The 26,413-nt window shown below is 43.1% G+C and overlaps 1 protein-coding gene across 2 annotated transcripts; it reads left to right on the top strand.

The window, feature by feature from the left end:
• The first annotated feature begins 299 nt into the window (after positions 1-299).
• Positions 300-26,215, top strand: UGP2 (UDP-glucose pyrophosphorylase 2). 2 transcript variants are annotated; one of them, XM_066993459.1, is made up of 10 exons: positions 300-332; positions 5,994-6,121; positions 6,722-6,829; positions 18,996-19,181; positions 20,907-21,040; positions 21,692-21,989; positions 23,064-23,261; positions 23,446-23,688; positions 24,146-24,250; positions 25,090-26,215. In XM_066993459.1, the coding sequence occupies exons 2-10, from the start codon at positions 6,008-6,010 to the stop codon at positions 25,195-25,197; spliced, it is 1,494 nt and encodes a 497-aa protein (XP_066849560.1). In that variant the 5' UTR covers positions 300-332; positions 5,994-6,007; the 3' UTR covers positions 25,198-26,215. The 2 variants fall into 2 exon arrangements, with proteins under 2 accessions (XP_066849560.1, XP_013051647.1); XM_013196193.3 differs by lacking the exon at positions 300-332 and adding an exon at positions 562-817.
• The last annotated feature ends 198 nt before the right edge of the window (positions 26,216-26,413 follow it).

The following is a 26,413-nucleotide window of genomic DNA, read 5'->3' as shown; positions in this document are numbered from 1 at the left end:
CACAGTTCCCTAGGAAAAAAAAAGTAATAATAATAATAAAATAATAATTAAAAAATCTGTATTTGGGCAGCGGGGGGGGAGAAGAGCATTTGGGGGTGATGGGGACCCCTCAGCCCCACGCTGCATCTCCATTGATTAGAGCCCAGCAGCACCGACTTGAGGCAGAGGAACGCAGCCCCGCCTCCCCCCTCAAAACTGGCCAAAATCGGGGTTTCCCCCCCAAAAACCTTCCCCCCCCCCTTCCCGCGCATGCTCGCCCCCGCGGGGCCCGCCGGGAAGACCCCGCCCCCTCCCCTCGCTCCCCCCGCCCCCCACCGCGCCGCAGCGCCCAGGTGGGTCCGGCGGGGCCGCGGCCATGGCGGCCGCTCGCGCCGGGGGGGGGGCGGGGCCGGCCGCGCGCCGAGCGCCCGCTCCTGAGGAGAGGGAAAATGGCGGGGGGGCGGGAAGGGGGGGGGTAGGGGGGGGAGGGAAAATGGCGGCGCGGGGGGCTCGGCCGTGCCCTGCCGACCCGGCCCGTCCGGGAGCGGGGAGGAGCCCGCCGGGAGCCCCGCGGAGGCGGGAGGCTCGGCCCGGGGGAGGGTTAGGGGAAAGGGGTGGTGAATGCCGGCGCGCTGCGGGTCCGCCTCTGCCACTGATGAAATTTAAATTGCTCGGGGCTCGCACCGGGCTGCGCCGGGCTCGGGAGGCTGCTCCCGGAGGGGACGGGGCCGCTGCCTTCCTCCTTTCCTCCCTCCCGGCCGGGTGCGGCTCCCTCGGGCTCGCCTCTGTTTTCCCTGCGCTCGCCTTTACCGAGGAGCGAAGATGTCGTTCGCCAAAGGTAGGCTGGCTCCTCCGCCGCAGGGACCTCGCTCCGTGCCCGCTTGGTTTTATTTCAGTTATTTTGCTCTTACTCTGTGCCGTCTCGTTTTCTCTTCCAGCAGCAGGCTGCACGGCGTGCCAGGCTTTCCCCCGGCAGGTGACGGGGCCTCGCCGGTGCCCGTCCCGCTCTGACCTCCGTGAACGTGTCCGTGGATGTGGACGTGTCTGTCTCTGCCGTGTAGCGGGCCGATGGCCCCTTGCCACGGCTGACACATGCAGGAGGCTTCCCCCCATTGCCTCTCCCCATCTGCCCAAGTTTTTGGAGGTCTGAGTGTGTTTCGGTATTTGCAGGTCCCTGCCGTAGGCTCCGGCACGCTGCCTCGCTCCCTGGGAGCGTATTGCCTGGTCTTGAGTTGGGAATCCTGCGTTGGGAAACGGGGAACCGGCCCGCAAGGGGTCATTTCAGGAAGAAAAATTACTTTGGTGCATTGCCGTGGCACTTCTCCCCCTCCCTCCCCTCCTTTCTGGTATTCCTAATGGTGCATGTGTGGTTTTCTGTTGCGGATTTCATGCCTGTAGGTTTTTTTGATATAAATCCATGCAGGCCTATCACTGCCTGTAGAAAAAAGAGTGGGCAATAGTAGGTCTTTTGCTATGTGAACTTGGGTCCTGCACAAATCCAAGAGCTTTTGCAGGCTGTGGGAAATCAGTTGCTCGCCCAGTGGATGTCCAGGACTGTTCAGCACTTGCTGTGTAAGTGCAGTGACAGTTTGTAAACGTCCTGTGACAGCTGGGTGAAACGCACAGCGCTGGTCAGGGGAAGTGCTGAAGTCACGCTGCTCACCTGGTGTCCTGAAAGTTGTCGAGACAAGCCCCTTCTTGCTGTGAAACGAGTGACAAAAATAGGCTCTGAAGCCTTCTTTTTAAGCGGAATTGGCTTATCTCAGCCTACTGCTGGAGGTAGCCATCTTGCAGGCAAGTGGTACTATGTTAACCTATGTAAAGATAAAAAACAGTTCTTAAAATATTGCCAAGGTTTTGACAACACTAGAACCTTTTTTAAAAAAGTACTTTTCCTAGACTGATAGCATCAAAACACGTTGCTGATGTCAGGTGATATTTTTAGCACAAGGATCAGCCTCTAGACTCAGAAATCGCGCTGTGTCTAAGCGGTAACATCGCAACCCTTGGTGTATGCAGCTGGCGAGGACAGCGTCCCGGGTTGCAAACTTCTGTATGAGCTCAGGGTAACGTGCTTCTCTGCGATGGGGAAAGGAGAGCGTGGCTAGGTTTCACTTCATGTATGCTTCGGTGCCATGTATGTTGACAAATTTTGCCCGTAGTGATAGGGAGAAAGAAGTGTGCAAATGCTAATTGGGTGTGCTGAGTTCTCAAAAATCAAGCAAAGTAATAATTATTAGTTTTGTGTTGGGCAGTGTGGGTGTCTGTGAGATTTTTATTCCTGTCAAGGATAAAAATTGCCTTGAACTTTCCAGTGGAGTCGGTGGAAGTTAAGGCATTCACTCTGTACCTTCAGCCCCGAGTTCAAGGATAGAGCATTTAAAGTTCAGCTGCATGTTTCAACTTACGGGCCAACCTTCCGGATTTTTATGCAAGTAGTCTGGCTCCGAGGAAATAGAAATAATTTTCTGGTGTAGCTCTTTCAGTGTGCTTACTTGGATTGCAGTACTAATTACAATTCTCAACCCTCAGCCCAAAAGATCCCTACATTTTCACGAGAGGACTTCTTGCTTGGCTTGTCCCGTGACTCCTTCCTGTGCCGTGACCCCATATGCTATGTACTAAGGCAGTGAGTTCTCTTCTGAGTGAGTTAATGAGTTCTTAGGGCAACAAAACTGAGCTTTGTGTGTTCCCCCTTTTAATGTAAAATAAAAGGAGGGCTGGCAGAAAGGAAATATGCTGCTGTTCTGTTCATGTGCAGTTGGGGAAGTCTGTCCCTTATTTTATTTCCGATGGTTCACAAAGATCTCCTTTTTAGTAACTTGATCTGATTTATCGTATATTGTTTTTTTCCCAAATGTCAGTTATAAAATCATGCACCATAAACCTAAGAATAGTGTGCTCTTTACCATAGTTCACGGTGTGAGAACAGTGGCAGGCTAACTGGGAGATAAGAGCAATGTAGAAATAAAGGCGGGGACAGTAGGGTTTGAGTGAAACTCTCCGCTGGTGACTTGATTAAAGGTCTTTCTGTATGACTTGACGGAGCATTTTCTGGTGAAGGCATTAAAATAAGTTGTCCTGGGTGGTCATTTTTTTTTTTTTTTTGAAAACCCAGTGTTTTCTGGAGCCTCATCTATTTCATCACATGTTTCTGTTCTGCACTCATTCCTGTGTGGGCCCATCCCTTGTGAGTCTTCCACTGCCATATCCTACCCCTTTCTTCCTTCAGATGGGAGTTGAAGAATAGCAATCCTGTAAAAGTGAGCTTCGGCTGAAATCCGAGGCAGTGATTGCAATGTAGCTTGGAAGAGGCATTTCTTTTTAAAGGTAGTTTGGAAGCTTAGGGCAGCATGTCCCCTGGGAAGTCTCTTCCTGCAGTTATCCAGCACCCCTGCCTCCCATCTGGTTTTACAGAGGTGCAATAACTACTCTTCATTACAGCCTTAGGAAATTCGCCTTGCCTGTAGGAAATAACTGCCTTTAGAAATGCAGTCGCACTGGCTTTTCTACATCATTGCCATTACGGTGAAGAGGGAAATAAACGTTAACTCGGGCTGTTAAATTTAACAGCAGCTCACGCTAAAGAACAGTGGCTGTCCTCCTGCCATCGGTAGGCTGGAGTACATAAATACCAGCTTCTTCCCAAAACCCCGGAGGGATTTCCCTTAGGGAAGAAATCTCAGCAGGAAGGCTGGTGCTGAGCTCCTCGACGTTGGGACCCTCATGGCTGTTGGGTACAGCACTGAAATTCTTACCCCTGCGCAACAGATCCCTCCCTGCACCCGTAATACTTGGGTCAGAAGTGTGTTTTTGTAGATTCCAGCTGTGCTGGCTCTGTCATTCCTCTTTCCCCCAAACCATACCAGTATGGGCAGCACCAGCAACGCTCTTCCCGGGCACCCACGTCCAGGTGGGCTGGGTGAGGCCAGGCGGTCGTGGTGGTTGCCAAATGGTGGCCACAAGGCTGCGGGGTGGTGGCTCTGGGTGCGGACGAGGCGCGGGCCATTGGGCTGCTGCTCCACACGCCTTCAGCATTTGCTCATTAAGCCTTGGAGAATGCATTATAAAAAAAAAAAAAAGAAAGGAAAAGAACTAGGACGTTATCACATGTTTACTTTTACTATGCCTTATTCTTCTGGTTTGCTTCTGATATTGCTTAATCTCCAAATGCTCTTTTTATCTGGGAGATACGTGTCTTTTGGCCAACGCGAGCCAACAGGATCTTCCTGCTTACATGGCAGCCCGGGACGGTTGTTTGCTGGCTCTTCCTTAACAAATGACAGCCTCTGTTGAATACTTGGTATTTGCAGAGTTTCTGCTGGGCTGTGTTGCATCATATCGGGAGGTTCACATGTTTTACAGGCTGATGAGCTGCGAGAAATGGTTGCTGCTGTTGCTGTAACCCCAGCCCTGGGTTACAGCTCCTTGCAGGGAGGATTACAAACAAACATCTGAAAGTATCTTGTAGCTGTTGTTGCCTTGGAAGTTTAAACACTGTTTCCACGTGCATCAACTCAAAATGAGGGAATGAAAGCTCAGCACTTGCAGCAGTTCTGCACAAAAGTATTCAGGTGGTGTAGATCTAACATTTCTGTAGGAGGAAGTACTTTCAGCAAAGAGCTCTAGTGTTTTTACATATTTCACCTGGAAAGATAAGCGTAAGATGCTTCCAACTGTTACCTGTTTTTATTACCAAGTGAAGCACAAGATTAAAAAATGAACCTATTGTTAATTGTCCTATTCATCTTGTGCTGGCATTTCCCCTGTGTTACACCACGGCGTGTGCACTGCAGCACTTGCCTCTTTTTTTTTTTTTTTCTTTCCGTACCTGCAAAACAGTGCAGTCAGGAAAATGGCTTCTGTGGGCTTCAAAGCAAGGGCTCGACACTGTGACCGAGTCTGAGGCTGCGGAGTATTTTGCTTAAAAATACGATCAAAACCATAATGAAAATGAACTGCCCCTGGCTCTCCTAGGCATTCTCGATAGAATAGCCCTTTAATGCATGTCCCAAATAAGGAAACTTTAAACACGGCTGTCACTTCTAACTGTTTCCTGGCACTATCACTCAGTTCGTTTGCAAAGTTTCCTCCTGCCCCTTTTTTGTACCAGTATTCAGGGTGTTTCTAAAATTCCAGCTATATTTGGCAATACATCACTCTCTGTGTTATAGAGAAGCGATTACTCAAGGGATTTGGCAGAAATTAAATTAACTGAGGTCTTCAGAGAACATACTCGGAATGCCTTTTGGGAAGGCACTCACTTCACATGCTTTCTTCTGGAAAATAAAGCCAAGCTATCTTCCGTTTCTTTCTGTGAGGTGCTTTGACTATGGACTTCACTGCATGGACTGTTTGTGTATTTACTCTTTCACGTCTATGGAGCTTATCACTTTCAGAAGCAAAATAAATGCTGAAGTGATGGACGGACTATTTTTCCAGGTTGCTTAGTAACTGAAGGGCATGCTGTAGTGTGAAAATACTCATACGATAAAGTAAGGGAATATTTACTGGAACAAACAGAATATTGTGTGAAAATGCACAGCATAAATAATTAAAACATGTTTTTATTTGCTTCTGTGAACAGAAGGATGCCCTTGATCACAATGTTCTGCATAAAATATTTTTTTTTTAGTGAATGGCTTTTTCGTGTTTTTACTTGCTAAAGGATGTTGATGTGGTAGGACACGAACACTTTAGCTGCCTAGCAAAAAAAAAAAAGTGTACTGCTGTGGATTTTGAACATTTCTTGTGACAGACCATTGATCTTCTGGAACTTTTTAGAGTTTTGAGAGAAGGTTGGCTGTTTTTTGCTCCCACTTTAAGATCTGTTCTCCAAGTTACTAGGAGCAAAAACTCAAGGTTCCTGGAGTGCTTGCACAGTAATAAAACAAGACTGGATTACACAATTTTTTTTCCCTAAGAAATCTGAAAGCTGTCTACAGTCTAAATAAGCTAGTTTTCTTTTTTCTTTTTTTCCCTTTAACCCTTTTTTTTTTTTCTTTTAATTTAAGATTTCAGCAAAGCCATGTCTCAGTCTGGCCCCTCACAATTTCAGGAAGTCATTCGACAAGAGCTGGAGTATTCAATGAAGGTAGAACTTGATAAGATACTTGCAACTGCACCTTCAAATGAGCTGGAGGTAAGAAGTATGATGTGAATGCAACCCAAAGCCTGAGAAGTTAGAGACAGGAAACAAGCAAATTTTATACAAGGGGACAAATCACAGAATAATGCTATCCTTATTTTTAACGTGTGCTCTAGTCATGTGTGGAAGAGTAGCCTGGTTACAGTGTCAGTAGGAGACTTTCAGTTGCATACAAACTGCACGGCAGAGTTATTACTAAGTGTTTAATCACCTTTAGTTATTAAAGGTTCTATATAATCTGTAGTGGATTACAGAAAGAGAGGGTAAAGCTGATACTGTAAAGATTTGGCCGAATTCTTATGGTTATAGTTTTGAATAAAGACTTGCCTTTTAGGTATACAAGGCTTTGGATGTCTTTATTGTTTTTCTTTATTTTTGGCCCCTCCCCCCCCAACCCTCACTCCCATCTCGATTTTTACTGAAAATGAACTTTTGGCACCTTTTGGAATTTTACATTTTAGCACGTCTGTACTTCACGAGCTGACAAACTTGCTCTTGTGAATGTGTTGTATATCAAATTTGTAAAAATGCTTCCATGATAGAGTAGGTACACAATAAATACCAGTATTAATTAACATTATTTCTTCTCTGTAGCACACCAAAAATGACCTGGAAGGATTTAAGAAGCTATTTCATAGATTCCTACAAGAAAAGGGACCATCTGTGGACTGGGGGAAGATTCAAAGACCACCAGAAGATTCCGTAAGTTGCAATGGAGACACAGTCAGTAGGGGACATAAAACTATATACCATGGAATAGGTATAACTGCCACAGTTCTATAAAATCACATAGGACAACACTTTGGGCTCTAGCTGAGAAGTAATAATTTACAGACATATGCTGTGTGTGTTCCTGAACATCAGGTCCTGCTTAACATATGCATCAAGTTCTGCAGTGTTATTTTGTTAGCTGTTCTCTGAGCAGGGGAGCAAAGTGGGACAGATGCCATCTTACCATTTGGTACCTTCTCTGGAGTGACTGGTAACTTTTGTTAGAGGGGAAGTAGGTAGGACTCTTGTTGTTCCCCTTTCCTTCCTGCCCATGACAGAAGGTCGCGCATCTCAGTTGACTGTTTCCAACAATCCATTCCGCTAAATAATTTGAAAGGGACATATGGCAAGTGAGCTGGGTTATATAGCTCACTTAGCAACTTCTGTAATCTACAGCAGCTCTGTAAAAGTGAGGAATCTGAAACTTGTAGTTGACTGAGGGTTTTTGAGCATCATTTTCTAATGCCATCTCTGGTGTTGTAACTTATAACCTGCTACTTGAGATGTTGCTGAAAAAGCACTAAACATTTTTTTCAGCAGTATTTTATACTGAAATAAACAATTCCTATTAAACTTAACCTCATTTGGTTGATTCATCTGCAGCCCGGGGCTGTCCTTTGACTCTTGCGTAACTAACGGTGTAGCTGTGCTATGAATTCTTGCTTTTCCCAACGTCGTAATCTTGGCATATCCTGAGACTTCTGTGTCCTTACACATTTGTGGTCTCTCTTAGCCTCTGTGGTGATTCAATCAAGGCTCTGTTTGCAACTGAAAGACAGGCTGGCCAGTTACTTCCAGAACAGATGCAGCACTGCTTTCTAAAGCGTTGATGAATGATGCTGTTTTAGAGCAAGTATAGGGCTTTTTCCAAGGTTGAGTGTTTTCTTTAAACTTCAAAAACATGTGATGTCTGTCTCTTCTGTACTATAACACTGAACGAACTGTTGCTTTGGGGAGAAAAAGCCACCTTGAAGGAAGAGGCCAAGGTGAGAAGTTCTAGATAACATTTTATAAGGAAGCCTGCAGAAAAGGGGGCTGCTTTCAGTCTAGAGAGGGGTGAGGCTCTAAGGGAGTGATGACTCTTTTGAATATGTAAAAAGGTAGCTGCAACAATCAGTGAACGGAATAAGCTGTTCTCTGTGTCAAGATAAGGCCTGGGATTAAATTACAGTAATTTGATGCAAGTGAATAGGCTGCTTTGTGGAGAGGGAGAGCTATTGTCTGTCCATTTTTAAAGTTTTGCATGCTTTCAGCAGAAAAAAAAAATCAAGTTCTGTAAGTGACTGAAAATTACTGGGCAGGACATCGGGAGCAAATGTCAAACAGGAGGAATGAGACAACACTGAAATAGGTTGTTGGAGATTCCCACGCAAGGCAAGCTGTTTAAAAAGATGGTCTAACTTAAGGTCAAAAAAGGCTGAAAGGAGGGCAAGTTTAGAGATGGTATCTCTCTTCTTCCTTCTAGCCTGTGCTGGCTCATCCTCGTCTGTTTCCCTTAGCTAGGAAGCAACTTCTGATCAAAAACAGGAAAAAAAGATGCATCATCCTGTTGCTTTGGTTCAGGTGAGATGTGTGCATGTTCTTAGATGAAATTGTGCTTCCTAGCATGAACTCCAAATCACATGGACTCACAGAAGATGTCACAGAAGAAAGATAGGGAAAAATACCCTCAAACAAATTTCCTTCCCATCCCCCCCAACTGTAAGGGTTTCATTTCCCTGTCCTACTCAAAACCTTCTTGTATTTATCCCAGGTCCACCACCTCTATAATATATTCATGTTGGGACTGTGGAAAGTGAAAGGTGTCCTAAATGAAAGTGTTTTCAGGTGACCTGCAGAGAAACATCTTCCAAATTATTCTTTGCTGAGGGATATGACTTGTGGAATTATTCGATAAATCTTGATTTCTTTACAGCCAGAACTATCAATCTTACTAGTAGATGAGAACATTAGGAACTTTTAAAAGGGATGAAGAATGATAACTTTTAGAAGGGCTTCAGAATCAAGTCTGCAGTACTAACTTCTTTGGAACAGGTATCTGTGAAATATATGCAGATTGAGTGCTTTTATTCAGCTCTCATGGAGTTTTCATCCCCTAGCTATAAAAACTTACAGTGCACTCTCCTCCTGGTCCTGTGAGAACAGCACAGAGAATGTTACAGGCAAGACTCTTTTGGAAAGCTGGTTGGTAATCCTGTAGCTGATATATAATCTCCAATTTTGATGATATCATTTTATGAGGTGGGGGTGTGGGTGGCAGTGGGGTTCACAGCTGCTTTTGAGAATCTTGTGCTACAAGTAGCATGGTCTAGAGAGGAAAGACTTACAGTCCCCAGAGTGAGTTGATTTGCCTGTGATTTTTCTGGGGAATTGGCTTGCTGCTAGATCTGTCCAAAGTATCAAGAATTCTGCCATGTGTAATCTTCAACTGCCAGCTAGTGAAGCTCAAAGTATAAGTTTAGGTATATAGGTGCATGTGTGTATGTATACACACATACACTTATATATAATATATCTATATACATACAGGTGTACGCGCACACGTGGCTGTATGTATGAGCACACAAAAACATGCCAAAGATTTTAACAGCTTAGAGTTAATGACTAGTTCACTGCATTTTTAGGCTTTGGCTTTTAGTTTTCTATTTTGCATAAGGCACTTCTGAGTTTCACGTTCAGTGGGAAAGGTGTTCCAGGCTTTTGTGCAATGCTGTGCTGCGCAGGAGAAGAATTTCTGATCAGACTTCCATGGGTCACTTAATGTTTTATCCATGGTACTTGTTCTTGAAATGTGGTGTTCTGTTCTGAAGCATCTGCTGACAAGTAAAGACTCCTGTCAGTAAACCGAAATGTAATTGTGTTGTAATGTTCCCCTCTTTTTCTCTGCAATGGGAGATTTTATTCCTGAACTCCATGTTTTAGTGCAGCAACTAATACTGATGGGCAAGCAAGTTGTAGGCTCCAGACGAAGATAACGCAAGATTGAACCCATTTCACGCTATATTGGTAAACTTCTGACTTGTTTTTTCCTTCCAGATGCTCTCCTTCTATATGTCCAAAGGCTTACAGTGATAGCTGGCATAGTTAGGACCCATTACTGTTACAGTCTTCAGAGAAGAAAGTGCACTTAGAGTGCTGGTTAACGAGGAGGAGACGAGGTAAAGAATGTGGACACAGCAAGTGTAATTTAATCTTGTTGATGTAGATTGCAGTGATCTGTTTGTTTGACTTGGAAGCAGTAGCAAAGTCATGGTGGGAGGCCTCTGAGGGAACAGCAGTGAACAAGTTAACCTCAGAGCAGCAATGCAAAACCTCATCAGTGAGCTAAAGAGAGCATCCAAAGCAATCTGAGTGTGAAAGGAGCATGTCTATTATTATGATTATTTTTTTTTTACCCAGTGCTTGGATTCTTGTCTACAGCTTGTGTTGTCATCTCAAAGAACTATATCATGAAGGAAAAGAAAAAAAAAAAAGGCATGCTTTTAATCAAAAGTCAAACGTCTTCCTGATCCTCAAATCTGGAAGCAGGTTTTAAGGGTTCATTCAGTGCTATTTCCATTTAAACCGTCCTTTGGTGCTGAGTAAATATTAGCTTGTTTTTCTGTAGCTACATATTGACTAATATGGGTGTATTCCTTTCCAGTCTACCCGTGATGATGGCCCAGATGCTCATTTTGTCTCTCTGGCAAACTGTTCCAAACATCCTTGCAGTAGGAGTATACTTCTGAAATCAGTTAGTCACACTCCCAGTGTTGCCTCATACAGACTGTTCCAAAAATCACTTCTGTGACATTGTGTGCAAAACCAAATGAAGTTAGATGTTATGGTAGCAGAATCCCTGACCACAATTTTGAGACATGTCTCAAATGACTAACACTGTAGTCATGCGTCTGTAAGCCCTGTCATTCCTGCCCATTTTTGTTCCTGAAGTATTTCCCTATCAGCACTCGCTTGTCAAGTCCAGTGTTCCAAACCCTTAGAGCAATAAGTGATTTTTATTACTGTGGAGCACTTTCTGCTCTTGTGTATACGCTTAGAGGTGATGAGGCAGTTCCTCTGCATATTAGAGCCTACGTGTGGCTGGAACAGCTAAGTGGTGGCGCCGACACCTAGCAGGCCCGATGCTGCAGGGATCCTGCTGGAATTTGAATTCCCGACGTTTGTTGTTCTCTGAATTAAAGACCCTTCAAGATCCAGGGCTTCGTTGCCAAGTTGTCATTTCCAATACCTGTGCCAAAAGGAACTGAAATATTTAGCAAGGCTGAGTTACATATTTTGTGTTGGAGCTGATGCAACCGCAAATGAAGTACATGCTTGACAGAGGCCTGGGTGGAACTGTTAACTGCATCAGGATCGGGTTTTTACTCTGAGCTTTCTGCTTAAGCTCATTTCAGACACGATAGTGAAGACATAGGAGGGGGAGTTGGAACTTCAGCAAAGGCAAATAATTTTGAGGCAGTCTGGCCCTGAACTGAGCGGCAGACTTTCTTCTTTTTGGAGAGCTGTATTGGGCATGATGCAAGAAGAATGTAGTAAGACTTTAAAGGTGAAATCATATTTTTGGCTTTTCAGACAGCATCTGAACGCTGTGGGTGTGACTCATGTCCCACCTGCTAAATGTTTAAATCCCCTGGCAGCCTAATACGGGGTGGTATTGACCTTGGAGTAGACAGGAGGTACTGGCAGGGAGTGAGGATTTAGCTGCATTTCTCTTCTGAATGGTGCCCAGCGCCAAGTATAAATCTCTAGATCCTGTTTGTAGTGAATTGTTCTTTAAGCTTTCTGATGCACCTTCAGCACATTAAATTTGGGGTTTATAACCTATTTGTTAATGAGAAAAACAGTTGCTTTTAATGATGTCTACCCAGCCTAAACACAACCTCTGTTGACAAAACACAGCAAGATTCTACTTTTTGTATGCTTCTGTTCCTGAGAAATTCTAGAAGCTTTGGAATTAAGTTCCCACCTGTGTTCTCTGTGAAGTGGCAATATGGTGTGTATTTCTGGGAGCAGTCTTACAGTCACAACATGTGGCTACCCTGGCCCTTGAGTAACTCATTTCAATATTGACCTTTGGAAGGCAAGGGTCTGTAGGTACAGAATTGTAGGGCTCAGTGTAGTTACAGATTTAAAAAGAACAACAACAACAACAAAAACCCACCTTCATAGTTTGGGCAACAGTCTTTTTAGATAAGAACTGAGAGATTGCCTGCATATTTGCTAATTCTTCTCAGTGGGCACTTGGAATTGGATATCTGCTGTCAATTCCTGCATTCGTGACCCATTCTGCTGTATCAGCTGTCCCTGCCTTTCTGACAAATCTATGCTTGTAACCTTCAGGATGTTTTATCTTCTGTAGTTTGTTCAGATGCATCCTGCACCACTGGAATGCTGTATCCACGTCCTGCCTCTTCCATTTGTTCTACATGTTCCCTTTTGGAAGTATAGCAGAATAAATGGAGTGTGGATAGAATAAACCGACTATGAACAGATGGTATTCCTGAACGGATGTGCAAGTGGAATAAAAGCGGGATTGCACTAGACCAAAAAGCTTCAGTTCTGTCTGATTTTTGCATATCAACATTCTGCAAAAACGCTTCTGTCAAAGATCCTTGCATAGTAGCTAGAAGATTGCTGAAGAATTTTCTTGTATGTAGTTTCCCGTGTAGTGGGAAGGAAAGGGTTGTGTGAGATGGAAAGGATTTTGTGTTCTCCTGCATGAAAATCCTTCTGCCTCAAGTTCAGAGTTGCCTCTGCTATTCTTGTCTAGCACGGCTGTAGCAGTGGTAAGTTAGTGCTTAAGGTCTTAAAGTAATTTATACTTTTATGAGAGGATGGCACAGCTGGTGAAAATGGTGATATTTCCAGTTGGAACTGGAATAGCGCACGTTATTTGTATCCTTCCTCTCTCTATCCTCCCATATCTTCCAGTTAGCAATGAATTTCCTGTGAAAAAGGTCCCATTTTGGTGAAGGTTCCTTTGAATTGTTCTAATCTCTGGGTCAGTAACGAGCGGGTGACCAGATCTGCCATGCAAACACATTGCTGTGGCTCATCTCTAAGCTGTGGTTTTGCTCCAGGTGTTACTGGCTTTTGTGATGTTCAGCTTCTCTCCCTCCCACCTGCTTAGCTCCTAACAGCCTCAGAATACGCTCACCCAGTAAGTGTGTGTGGCTGTGTCATGTCAGTGCAGCAGGCATCCTGCTCTCAACTGGTGGGAACAGGTGAAGTCTTTTTGTTTGCCACACAGCCCCGCCAGGGAATGCTGAACTCATCATGTGGAAAGTCTGGTGGGTGCCGTTTTAATAGATCGCTTTGTGATGGATACAGTCAGGGCTGCTGCCATCGCTTTGGTACATGCTATTTCAATTGTGTCGACATGCTCTGTTGTATGAACAGAGACACCCAGAGATGCTAAGGCATTGCTGAAGCAAGACCAGTCTAGTGTGTGCCTTCTTTTGGTTGCAGAGCTCTTCGCTGATAACCAGTTGCTGGAGCTGTTCTTGCCGCTGTCTTTGTGCAGTGTTTTGCCTGGGTCAGTTGCCTCAGCTGTATGCAGCGCGGGCCATGCAGGATCTCTGGGGTTGCTGATGATGAGCTCCATAAACATGTAGTGTTCAGTGATTATTTTCAGGTCAGCTGTAGCTGACTGGCAGTCCCTTGAGGCATGATTACATGAGTGATAAAGTTTTCACTTTTGTTGTGAAGATCGCTGTACAAGCTTCCCATTCAGTAGATGTCATAATCCAGCCTTTTTGCCCAGCTAGCAAAGGTATGGTACATATAATCTCTTTTCCCCTTTCCTCATACCCTAAGTAGCTGACTTTCCTAGTCCTTGTTTCCTAGTCCATGAAAACATCTCAGTGTTTTCAAGAGACTTTTCTGTTTCAGAGTGTGCCTGCGTGTGTATACCCAGCACACGTGTAAGCGATAAGCCATGTATGTCTATGTTCTGTTTATTTTCTTTTTTCTAAATATTAGTCTCCTGGTTTTCTTCATCTCACTTCCTGGAAGAAATGAGCCTCTCAGCTAAGTTATAAATAAAACAACTCTGCAGACTTGAAAGCTTTCTCTGTCTTAATTTAGCTGAATATTGCCAGTCATAAGTTTCCCGATGAAGGGCAGTAGTGTTCCTCTGTAACATAAAGTGCTTGTGTGGGCAATCTGAGATGGTCCTGTACGAGTCTGTTCGATGTGGGTATTTAGGAAGTGGCTTTGAAATGATGTTTGTCTAGGCTGCCACGGCTGCCCTGACTTAGTAACCTTCCCATCCTGGTATTCTTTGGACAGTCGAGGTTTATGCATGTGGCAGAGTCCAGGACAGATGCAAGTGACAAGTATCAGTAGCTTTGTAACCCTTGGGTTGTGTGAATACAGCTCAGGGTTATGGAGAACAATTTCCCCTTGCAGGGCAGGAAGGACAATATTTGAGAATGTCTGGAGATTTGTGGGCTCCTGCCACACACGGGTAGGTCCGGTTTCTTGTTTGACAGCTTGTCTCCCTTAGGAACCTGCTGCAGTGGATCTGACTTCCCCTCTTGTCCCCCACCACTTTTGGTGTGGGGGAATAAAGAGTAAAAGCCCCGTTGAAACAGTGCAACCATTGCTGCCTTGGGCCTGCTTCCATTCCTTCTTTACCCTTCTAGCAAGCAGGAGACATCAGGACTCATGTGTGGTGCGTCTTTGATGCAGAGAACGTGCTACTGAAAAAACAATTTGACAGCTACCAGTTTGTTTCCAGACACTTTCCCTGTGTAATATTATAGTTTCATGCAAATGTACGTGTTCTTGTTTATTTACCGAAAGTACAAAGTACAGATAGACTTTTTTTTGAAATAGTTTGTGGGTTTTTTAGACTTTGAATTTCTGCATAAAAAAGAAAAACAAAAAAAAAGCGTAGTTATATTCAGATCACTTACCTGTTGGACTCTTTTTTTTTTTTTTTTAATCAAATGAAACCCACTTTAAACAAGGAAATGGTAAGACAAAGATCTACCTCTGTGCTAAAGGAGCACTGAGACTACATTGACCTGTGGAGGTTATAATATGTTAAAGTCTTGTTTCCAGTTTCCTCTAAAAACACAGATCGCTTCCTAAGCCTCCAGACAAACAAACTCATTCTGTAGACCTCACAGGATGGCTGAGCTCCTGACTTGACAGGCACAAACCCAAATTTAAAAACAAACAAACAAAAAAAACACAACAGACCATTAAGAGTGTATTCCCCAGGGCACAGTATTGCGGCGCAGGCTTGGTGTGGGCAGGCTCCCTTCTGGGGAGGCCACGCATGCATTTGGGCTGCACCGTGGTGGGGCTTTCATCCCGGGGCTCTGAGTCACAGCTGAAGTGCTCTGGAGCTGCGTTTGGCTGCTCCCAATTCTGCTTATCCTGGGTTATCCATCTCTTAAGCCTTTGCTGAAGTTGGACTGTGGAGATGCTTCCAAAATCCTGCTGTTAAATTTAAAACGCGAAGGGGAATGTTTTGATAAGGCTTAGTGGTCTTACACTGGTGTACCGGTGCTTTATTTCCTGGTATTTCAGGTCTTTTACCCTTCTGCCCTGGGTCTCCATTCATTTCTAGCTGCCACCTTATCTTCCACCTTCCTCCCTCTTATCAGCCTCAGCTGTCTCTTTCCTTACTTATTTCAACCTTCTGTCATCTTGGGATGATGCAACTGAGCATAATTTATAACCCGGAGGCAGCAAGCTGTGCCACGCTTTGGGGTGGGAATAGGCTGCAGCTAGCTAGCACGTAGGGGAGGGCATGGGCAGTGTGGTTGGCTGGGGAGAGAAAAAAGCAAGCCAAAACGGGTGAGTATTTCCCTTCTGGTAACAGCCTCTTTTACCCTGCCTGTGTTTCTTGGAGTCATACATGGCACGTAAACTGGACACTGTGTGACTAACTGTGAAGATGTGGTTGTGATTGGAATGGTAGTTTAATTTCTTGATGTTGCCAGATACCAAATCTTTTTTTTATTTTTTTTTATTTTTTGTGTAAAATGAACTCTGTCACACCCTTACATGAGAAAGCTGGAGTGGAAAGGCTTACCTTATTGCTTCCCAAGTGGTCAGACTGAAGTATCTTTTGGTTGCGTTTTTGATTTATAAAAGGAGCTTGCATAAATTATTCATAACAAATTGTAAAGTTACCACTTTAAGCCACGTATTTCAAACTGTCAGACTTCTTAAGTAAGGGATTTTGGAGACCTGTTTTAAGCCAGCTGGTTAACAAGGAAGGAGCCCTTTATTAATCCTTCGTTCAAGGCAGCAGAAACCCAGAGCAATCGTTTTAGTTTAATATTCCTTTTTATGGGGGTTACTTTAGACATGCATTTTTTGTTCAAGTGCTGTGCTTGATTTCATGATCTTACGATACAGAATCAATATGAGAAACTGGCCGTCAAATTGCTGGGACCCCTTGAACCCTTGTTTGAAAACTCTCTCTTAGGTGCGTGAATCAAATTGTGGTGCCATAGGTACATTTCTAGGGATTAGAGTTCTGGTTATCCTGAAGTTAGTGTTGGACTCAGTGTCTGGTCTGACAGACCGGCCCCCCCTTGTCTTTTATTGATGAATATAGATTTTTCTGACAAACCTGTGTGCTTATTAATGACAAAAAGGCATATTATTTCTACTGTTATCACTCTTTTCGGATTAAATGGAAAATAGCATGTCAACGTCACCTGCTTTGTTTAATCAGCTAATTTCTCCTGCTAAGGAGAACTTGGATGTTAGCAGATGACTGCAGCAGTGGTTGTGTTCCTTCTTGCTGCCTGAGCCATGATAACGCTGTTTACCTTCTAGCTGGCTTGCTGGGAGAGTGAAATAAAACCTGTCGAACTACCATGTCTCTTACTGTGACTTAACTGGAAAATGGAGGTTTAAATGCGTATGATTTTCCTTTTCATTCTTACTTTTACAAGCAAAATCACATTTATCTTGAATGCAGTGATAACTGTAGCACTCGGGATAGTTTGTGCATTACTCATAAGGCTCCTTGCCTTACCCATGAGGCTGTCTCAAGGGTTTCTGGCATAGGGAACCTCTGTCGCTTTGAAGCATGGAGAAGTACAGTTAAGCCTGAACTTACATGTTGGCTTGGAATGCAAGAACTTGGTAAAGAGCATGTAGATGGAAACATTCCTATCTTTCATGTGTTGGCTAGATCTTAGCATAGAGTCATGAGCGAGTCTGGATGTTACCTCTTTTCCTGGGAAGTGTGTAGGCTGGGGGTACTGAATTCCCAGTTTCTGCTGTGTTAGGAAACATTGAGAAGGGTCACACCTGCCAGAAACAACCAGAAAAGTTCCTGCTAGTTGTGCAGAAAGTGGCTTTTAAAAATCACATTGAAGGAAGATAATTGGTAAGCTTATTGGACAAACCTCTTGCTTTTAGTTGTATTCATTTTGATGAGTGTGTATCACAAAACTATTGAAACTTGTCTTGTTCTCCAGTAACACTGCCCACTGAGCCAAAAAAAATAAGTCACAACGTTGACATATGGTTTTCTGTTCAACAGCTAGTGTGTTTCAACAAGGAACCCAGTGCTATTCTTATAGATATTTAATCTGTTTTCGTATTAGCTAAAATATTTGAGTGAGGGAGTAGGGCTTTCAAGTCCAGTTAATGTCTTGCTTTTTTGGAGCACGTCTTTCGGCATTGGGAAACATTTCTGGGTAGAATGTGTTTAAGCAGTTGCATCAAGATGTTCCTCCCGGGCCAGTTAACACTGTTTGAGTAATGAGAGTTTAGTTAGTCATTACGCTGCAGCTTGTGGAGTGATCTTATCTTTAAATATATACCATGAGCTTTCCAGATCATGCAGAAGGCAGAATTTCCCTAATGTGAGGGATCCGCTCTAATCTGCCATCTGTGGCCTGCTGGAATTGCACAAGTTTTCCTCCTAACCTCCCCACATCCGAGTAAGAAATTTGACTCTTGTTCCAGTGCAACGTGAATTTCCAAGGAAATTCGGGCCTGACTTGCCTGAAGCAGACACAGACTTCTGAAAACGACTTGGTATGTGTTTGTTTTCGGAAATCAGCTGTGCAATTTACAAATCCCTTATCAGAATTACAATCATTTTCTTGCTGCTAGAATATGTGCAGCACTGAAACACAAAGGCTTTTCTTCAAAAGGAAATCTCTGTACGGGCAGGCTAAAAGATGATTGTATTGATTTTGCTGGCATGATACCTATCGTTGCACTACTACCTTTGTTTCCTTGACTTACGTGCTTTGGACTGGGGAGAAGCAATGCCTAATGGAAAGCATGCTGACTTTCATTACAAGTCTGATTTTGTTCTCTATCCCTAGCTCTAAACATAGCCCATACTCTGTTTTTAAACCTGTAGGATATAGCTATCAGCGAAGTAGAAGGCTTTCTGCAAGGTTTGAATGCATCCTGAAAATATCAGGATAAGAATTAGGAACTTTCTTTATTCCTTCCCATCTTCTATTTGGAGAGATGAATTATTATATTGGTCTAGTAATTTGAATAAATATTACTTCAGACTGAGTCAAAGAACCAACCTTTTGCCAGGAATGTTGTTTCTGAAAAACCCTAGTGCAGTGTATCAAAAAAAATCTGCCGTGACTTTAGGTTGCTCAAGGAACAAAAGTTATGTCCAGTGTGCGGAGCCTGCACTCTTAAATTGCATCCTGACTGAAGGAGGACATCTTATGGGGAAGGGAGTTAGATGAGTCACAAAGAGACCCCTTCTTCTCCTGCAGGACAAGAGGAAGCTCGTGTTAAGCAGCATAACTGGGCTGACTTCTTCCGAACCCCTCTTCACCATCAAGTCAGCTCCCTGTATCTGGAAGGAGTAGACTGAGATGTGTCTGGATGAAGCTGATGGTGACTTGTCTTGCAGAGTCTACAGAGCTTCTCTAGAGAATAGGTTATGGTGGGAACAGATCAGGTTATTTGTATTGTACCAAATCCAGTTGTTGTACACTCATTTTACAAATGTTCTGTAGTTTCCTAGATCATGTATGTCAATTTTGGTATTGCTACCAAATTTGAAGTTTTGAAAGCTTTTAGGAGAAAACAATTTCCTTACAAATATGTGACTTTTTGAAAAATTTGCTTCTTACAGATCCAACCCTATGAGAAGATAAAGGCTAGAGGGCTGCCTGATAACATTGCTTCCGTCTTGAACAAGCTGGTGGTTGTGAAACTTAATGGCGGCTTGGGCACAAGCATGGGTTGTAAAGGCCCCAAAAGCCTTATCGGGGTGCGGAACGAGAACACCTTCTTGGATCTGACTGTGCAGCAGATTGAGGTAACTTTCGATGTGCTTTGAATATTGTTGTGAATGCTTTATTTGCGACCTACTCTGAAATCACCTTCACCTAGAGCTGAAGTCCTTGCCAGTACAGAAACACTTTCCATTAGAAATCTGATCTCAGTGAACACACGGCCCAGGAAGTGGTCCTACTTCCCCTTTTTGGGCGAGGGGGAGTTTGGATCCAATTCTTGATTTACTTTATGAGCTATGGTCACTGAGTGTGCTGGGTATCTGAGTTGTACTTTGGGGTAGAGCCTTCCCTTTCTACACAGGATGAAGCGAGGCACACTGAGCTTCTGTATGAGCCTCGAGAGAGGTCACAGTGGAGGCCTGCCAAAAGAAAGAGGGAAAGGGGGCCTGGTCTCAGAGCTAGTGGTGAAGCAGAGAATTGCTTTGGAAAAAATGGGCACTAGTGATGTGCAGCACATGTGGATAGAGGGGACGGAGCAATCGGTGACTGAACTCTGTCCTCTCTGCACATGTTAGCACAAGTGTAATTCAGCCTGTGCGCACCAACCGGAACAGTGGTGGTTGTGTCCAGCAACACAAGGGACCAAATTGTGGAGCTGGCCTGGCGTGGCTAACGCCTGGGCTTGCTTCCGACTCCTCCAGGTGCAGGTCTGAGTGTAGCTTTGTTCGTGTGCCTCGGATCAAAGCTCTTCACAGCAGCTCGGAGTTCCTTCTCAAATTAAAACCCTCATCGTGGAAGTGATTGCTAGGATTTTCCTCAGAAGGAAGAAATGAAAGTAACAGCTGCTGGTGTTGGGAGAGGATGTTTCAGCTTATGGTTTTAATGCAGGATATTCCTCTTGCAGCAGGTATTTAAGATGGTCATTAAAGTAGGAATTTGGGTGTGCTTGTTCCATGGTTTTTAGAACTCCAACCATTTTTTGCCTCATTGTGTTTTCTGTTTGGAGTGACTATCTCATGTATGCAGGAGAGTCCTATACATGACTTAAATTTATGTCCAACTAATGCAGTCCTAATCCTTCACTTTTGTGGGTGCTTCCTCAAAAGGGTTATTATGGTATTCTGACTCCCCCAGAGGTTAATGATCCCAAACATTCCCCAACAGACAAGAATGAGCTGGTACACCAAGTTTTCAATTCAATTAAAGAGTCTTTTCTGCATGTTCTTTCGGTGGAACACACTTGTGTCCTGTTGTTTTTTTCTATTTTTCCTTTCCTGTGCTGAAAATGCTCACATGTGTTTTAGTTCAGTTTTAAAGATGCCCAGATAATTACCATTGCAACATTTCATCCCTTATGTAGTTGTGATAATATTTTGTCTCATAGCCTGACAAAAGGGCTCAAAACTGCTTGCTGTGCAGAGAAGTTTTTGCAACCTTACCCTCACAGACTTGAATAATTTTGGGGAAAGCATGCCTTTTGTAATCAACAGTAGCCTAAAATTTAAAAGAATATTTTTGCAGCGTCATGCTCTTTAAATTTTGAATCTTGAAGCAGATTTAAAAACAAAGATTAATTATACATTAAGTAATGGGTCTTATCTTAAATACCTCACTGCTTACAAGGATTTGTTTTCCTTTACTTGCTTTATTGTATATTCTATTGGTGCAAGATTTTTTTCTCTTTTATCTAAAGGATAGATAAAGCAGACTGAAAATAATAAGTGTATTTCCTTTTTCCCCAAAATCTTAGGTGTCAGGAGTTAAAGCTAAAAATACATGCTGAATTTACCATTTCTTTCCCATCTCAGCACTTAAACAAAACCTACAACACCGACGTTCCTCTTGTTCTTATGAATTCCTTCAACACCGATGAGGACACAAAGAAAATCTTGCAGAAATACAGTCACAGCCGTGTGAAAATATATACCTTTAATCAAAGCAGGTATCAAAAAACTTTTCTACTTGAGGTGAAAGGAAACACTAGCTTGCATTTTCTCATATTCCAAATAGTATGGTGTTCAGTTTGAGGTGGTAGTAGTATCTTCTATACTTATGTTCAATCTCATTTTTTGAAAGACTGAAATGTCAGGGGGTTAAGCAGAGGCAAAGGCAATGTGTTGAAGAGGGATGCAGGGTGGGGACAGGCTACAGTTTCAAGAAATGGATGTAATGAAGTGCTGGATGCTGGCCACTTGGTTCCTGAATTTGCTTTTAGGGTGGATACCTGGGCTCTGGAGGGAGACAGAACGTGGTTTCCTTATCAAGAGAAAACTTTTATCTAAAGTGGCTGATGGTGTTGCAGGTGTACTTGGCATGCTCTGAAGCCCTGGGTCAGAGGAATGCTGCTTTACCGCATGGTCTGAGAACTGTGGTTTTAAATCTGTGAATGAAAGATTGCATTCTGCAACTTCTCAGTGATAGCTGAGTATTTGGACGGTGCTTCCAGGGCAGAGTACTCACACTAACCTAGCAAGCACAGCATCAAAAGCAGCATGAAAAAGCCCAGGGAGCTGCACCTGAACTAGTGCATTTTTGTTTTACTTTGTGCTAGTCTGACACTGGCAACAACTTAACAAAAATGTTGTCTTCCCAGGTATCCTAGAATTAATAAGGAAACTCTGCTGCCGATAGCCAAGGATGTATCTTACTCGGGAGAGAATACGGAGTGCTGGTATCCCCCAGGCCACGGAGACATCTACGCCAGTTTCTATAACTCCGGTCTGCTGGATAACCTTATTGGAGAGGGGAAGGAGTATATTTTTGTATCCAATATAGATAACTTGGGAGCCACTGTGGACCTTTACATTCTGAATCATCTTATGAACCCACCCAATGGAAAACGCTGTGAATTTGTCATGGAAGTCACAAACAAGACCAGGGCAGATGTGAAGGTAAATGCCAACAGTTGTGCAGCGTGTCTGAGTGCCCGCATGTTGGTGCAAATCTGTGCCTCTTGTCTCTTCTGTATGCATGAATTCAGACATACATTAAATCTTCTTATAGCTATTTCAGGCACCATTTAACACATCAGCTGTGATCTCATTTGAGATGCACAAAATCAGCAAGTTTATGAAGTTTTAATTCATGGAACAAATTGGATCTAGCTTCTGGGCAACAGCAGACAAGGACAGCCTGGAGTTGACTGATTACTGAAAACAAGTAATTTCTGCAGGCCGTAGGTCACAATCTCCTTACCTTCTCCGAACTGTCACTTACACGTGGGAGAAGTTTGGGGATGGTAAAAGCACTGCACGGCTGGGATATAGCAGTTGTATCGCTACTGACTGAAACCTCTGTAAGCTCCTTGTGCAGCTGTGAACGCGTGCATTATCCAACACAGCTTGTCGGGGCTCCAAATCCCCTCCTGCCCCAGCTGCCTGACTTCGCACAAAGTCCAGGTTTGACAACTTATCAGATATTTAGGGCTCATATCAAATATTCCTAGTGAGTAGTAATTTGTCATGTAACAGAACTTTACCTTTGCTCTTTTAAGTATGAGGATGGAGGAAACCTGGTTTTCCCCGCTAGTTGTTAGATATCAAGAAAGGTCTGACAGTCCTGTAACCCCACAGAAATGCACTGTAAAAATACAGGGCTTCATCCATGGAGAGTCAAGGTTGTCCAGGAAATGGTGCAGAGCTAAAAGACTTGATTTAAATTTTGCTCTGTAATCTAGCAAACTGCTAGAAGATGATTTTTGACAAAAGCAGCACTTGCAGAAGATTCTCAACAACTTTCACTAACAGAAGTAACTGTTCTAGAGTGCTGAAACATGATCATTTAACAGTTCTGACTGTAACTTAAACACTCTCTATAATTAGTAACCCAGTAGCTGAACACAAGTAACATGTTTTCACTGAGGTTCAACTTTAAATGGCACCAAAGCAGTGCATGCATCTGGGGTGGTGGCTTCTCTGTTGGCAGCTCATGAACAGGACTTAAAACTTCTTCTTTTACCCCTGCAGGGTGGGACACTTACGCAATATGAAAACAAGCTGAGACTGGTGGAGATAGCTCAGGTCCCAAAAGCACACGTTGATGAATTCAAGTCTGTGTCAAAATTCAAAATATTCAATACGAACAACTTGTGGATTGCTCTGTCTGCAATTAAAAGGCTGCAAGAGAAAAATGCTATTGACATGGAGATCATTGTTAACCCAAAGGTAATCAGATAGGAAGATTTTAGAGGAAATGGACTCAAAAATTTGCTTCTGTGTAACTAAACGAGGACTGCTGCCTTCAAAAAGGAGCCAGTCTGTTGGTAAATGCGGAACTCTGAATTAAGCTAGGCTCTAGAGCCGAGTGTCTTTACCTGCTGGTTGTGCTTACGTGAGTTCTCTCTTCCAGACCCTGGATGGAGGTCTGAATGTTATCCAGTTGGAGACTGCAGTTGGTGCTGCTATTAAGAGCTTTGAGAACTCTCTGGGGATAAACGTACCTCGTAGTCGTTTTCTGCCTGTTAAGACCACGTCCGATCTCCTGCTTGTGATGTCTAACTTGTATAGCCTTAATGCCGGATCTTTAACAATGAGCGAGAAGCGAGAATTTCCGACAGTGCCTCTTGTCAAACTGGGAAGCTCTTTCACAAAGGTAAACAACTCCCATAATTACACTTCTATTTTATCTCATGATATAAAAATACAGTCCATAGCAATAAATAAGTGAGATTTACTTTATCTACTTCTGCCCATCTTGCTTGCTTTTACTCTTTGTAAAGAATTGTTAGGCTATTAGAATAATAACTGCTTAAGATGTGTATGTACTGTTCTGTTTTCTTCACCCTGTCAGTTAAGGAAAAGTAAAGGTGAGCTCGGTTGCATGCGGTCTTTAGAGTTCACCCAGCTTTGATGGGATATTGCCCTTACTGTCCCTTGGTTGTAGTTATCTCAGACAGAAATGACAATACAAATTTTGAAGTAGCAACATTTATAGTTGTCAGACATAGATTCCAGAAATACCTTTAAAAAGAGTTTTCAAGAAGCTCCAATGTTTTTCTTAGTCTACAAAGGGATTTAAAACAGTCTGTATTCTTTCTTCCCTTCAAAAGGTTCAAGATTACCTGCGGAGGTTTGAAAGTATTCCAGATATGCTGGAACTGGATCATCTCACAGTTTCAGGTGATGTTACGTTTGGGAAGAATGTTTCATTAAAGGTGAGTTTGCAAGCAGGATGCTCTTGCATATACATGACTAATCTCTGCTACTCTGTAAGAAAACCAATCCTAAGTCATCAACTTCCACTGGAAGCATTCCTAAGAATTAAAAAACAACAGAAGAGCCTGCAACAAGGATTGCAGTAGTCAAATTTGAGCCAATATTGACCCTTCTGAATGAGGACAAGGTGTTACTAGGATAGGTGGCTTTTCTGTACAGTTCTAGCAAAAGCTGAGTTTTTTCTACAAGTACAGACCACTGAAAACACCACAGACCTGGTGACTCTGTGTTCAAAACAATGCTTGCGTCTTTGTACTTTACCAGGCATGTACCACCTTGCTTCCCAGGCTGGCTTTACAGCCATAGGCCCGTTTTCATCAGTTTGGGGTTCTTGATTTATTAGTAAACATTGGAACTCAGCAATTTAGTTTCTATTTCAGATGCTTTCTTAGGATCTGTGGCGCAGCACTTATGTATATTTGCCTTATAGCCATAATGGTGAGCTGCATTACCAGCTAAGGCAGTAACATTCTTGCACATAAAAGCAAGCAGGCATGATAGATGCTTGCTTTATGTGATCCTATCTTTACAAGCAGGGTTGATAACTTAATCTGATGGTATCAAGTATGCTGGTGTAATTACAATAGTTCCAATATTATTGCTTATTTTAAACCTTTGTGCAAAAAAAAAAAGGCTCTGTAGAAACAGTAATTCAGTTGAAGCACATGCAGGGTCTGGCTGTTACAGCCTCCCAGCAATGCTGCTCTAACTGTTGACTTGGAACGAGCTATCCTACAGTAAAGTTTCTGACTGCTTACTTTCGTCTCCGTGACTCCAGGGAACAGTTATCATCATTGCAAATCATGGTGACAGAATTGACATCCCCGCGGGAGCTGTACTAGAGAACAAAATCGTATCAGGCAATCTTCGGATCTTGGACCACTGAGTCGGTGGAAGGGCATGGCCGGTTCTGTAGGCTGCTGTACTAAACCAGCCTCGTCACGGAAGAACCTTTTAAGCATTAGAAATAAGTACACAGAGGGCCTACGCTTTGTCATCTTCACAGTACCCTGCAGTATTAATTTAAAATTAATTTCTCTTGCTTATCTTTTTAAGCAAACACATAGCGCAATGGATGTGCGTAAGTAATGTTTCAGTCCTTAAAGAGATTCTGTAACTCAGTTAATATAACCTTGAAGTGCAATACTGTTTGTCTTGAGGTAAGATGGACAGATCTTCTTTGATAAGAAGTTAAGAGGCTTGCCTCTAACATTTATTAGTTTTGAATTGCTTGTAACCGCAGAAATAAAGCTGTGAAGCAATACATGTGGGACATGGTTAGCTACTCATGCAACTTTTTTTAAATGAAGTGTAAATGGCAGGCACAGTTGAAAAAAAAAAAAACCAAAAGTTTCACTACTGCTAAATGGGCTGTTAAAAACCCTGTAGTTCATGTGCTCACAACTCTCCCAACCTATAACCCTCTTTAACCCCCACAACTGACAGGTGGGATTCCTATCACGATTATACTGTACGTCACAATACTGGGGTAAGGCTGTCAATACCTCTGTTTCTGTATTGTGAGAGAGTGGGCATCGCTGATGTTCCAAACTCACCCAAAGAATCTAATACTTGAGAAAAAGGCCTCAGTATCCACACGTGGTGTTTGCTTTTCATATCCCATTTAAGACTGGATCACCCATTAGTATCTTTATCCTTGATCTGCCCTCTCTTTCAATAAATGGATTACATCACGTTGACTCTGTCCATGTTCATATTGTCACAGCCACATGTTAATTTATCTGCTTTTGACTCATTTTTAAATTTGTACAGGAATTGAAATCCCTGTCCTGATCACTATTGATTTCTTAATGTTTTTCTTGTATTTACATGCAGACAATTTATTTTATAAGCTTAGTATAACACTGGTATGTATCATTAAAGAAGTTGGTCTTTAAAAACAACTCTGATTTTATAGCTTTATTTTGACTGACAATTAGTGACATCTGTTATGCTAACAGATAAGCATGCCTGTCTGAAGAAACCATAGGCGCACACACACTATAGACCATTCCATCATACATAATCATCACAGGGTTAGGCACTCAGACTATGCTTAGGTAAAGAGGTGTGAGGTGAAATACACAGGCACTTTTACTTAG

This window comes from Anser cygnoides, chromosome 3, assembly GCF_040182565.1.
Source record: "Anser cygnoides isolate HZ-2024a breed goose chromosome 3, Taihu_goose_T2T_genome, whole genome shotgun sequence".
In the NCBI taxonomy this organism is placed as follows: Eukaryota; Metazoa; Chordata; class Aves; order Anseriformes; family Anatidae; genus Anser; species Anser cygnoides.
This window is presented reverse-complemented; position numbering and strand designations above follow the sequence as displayed.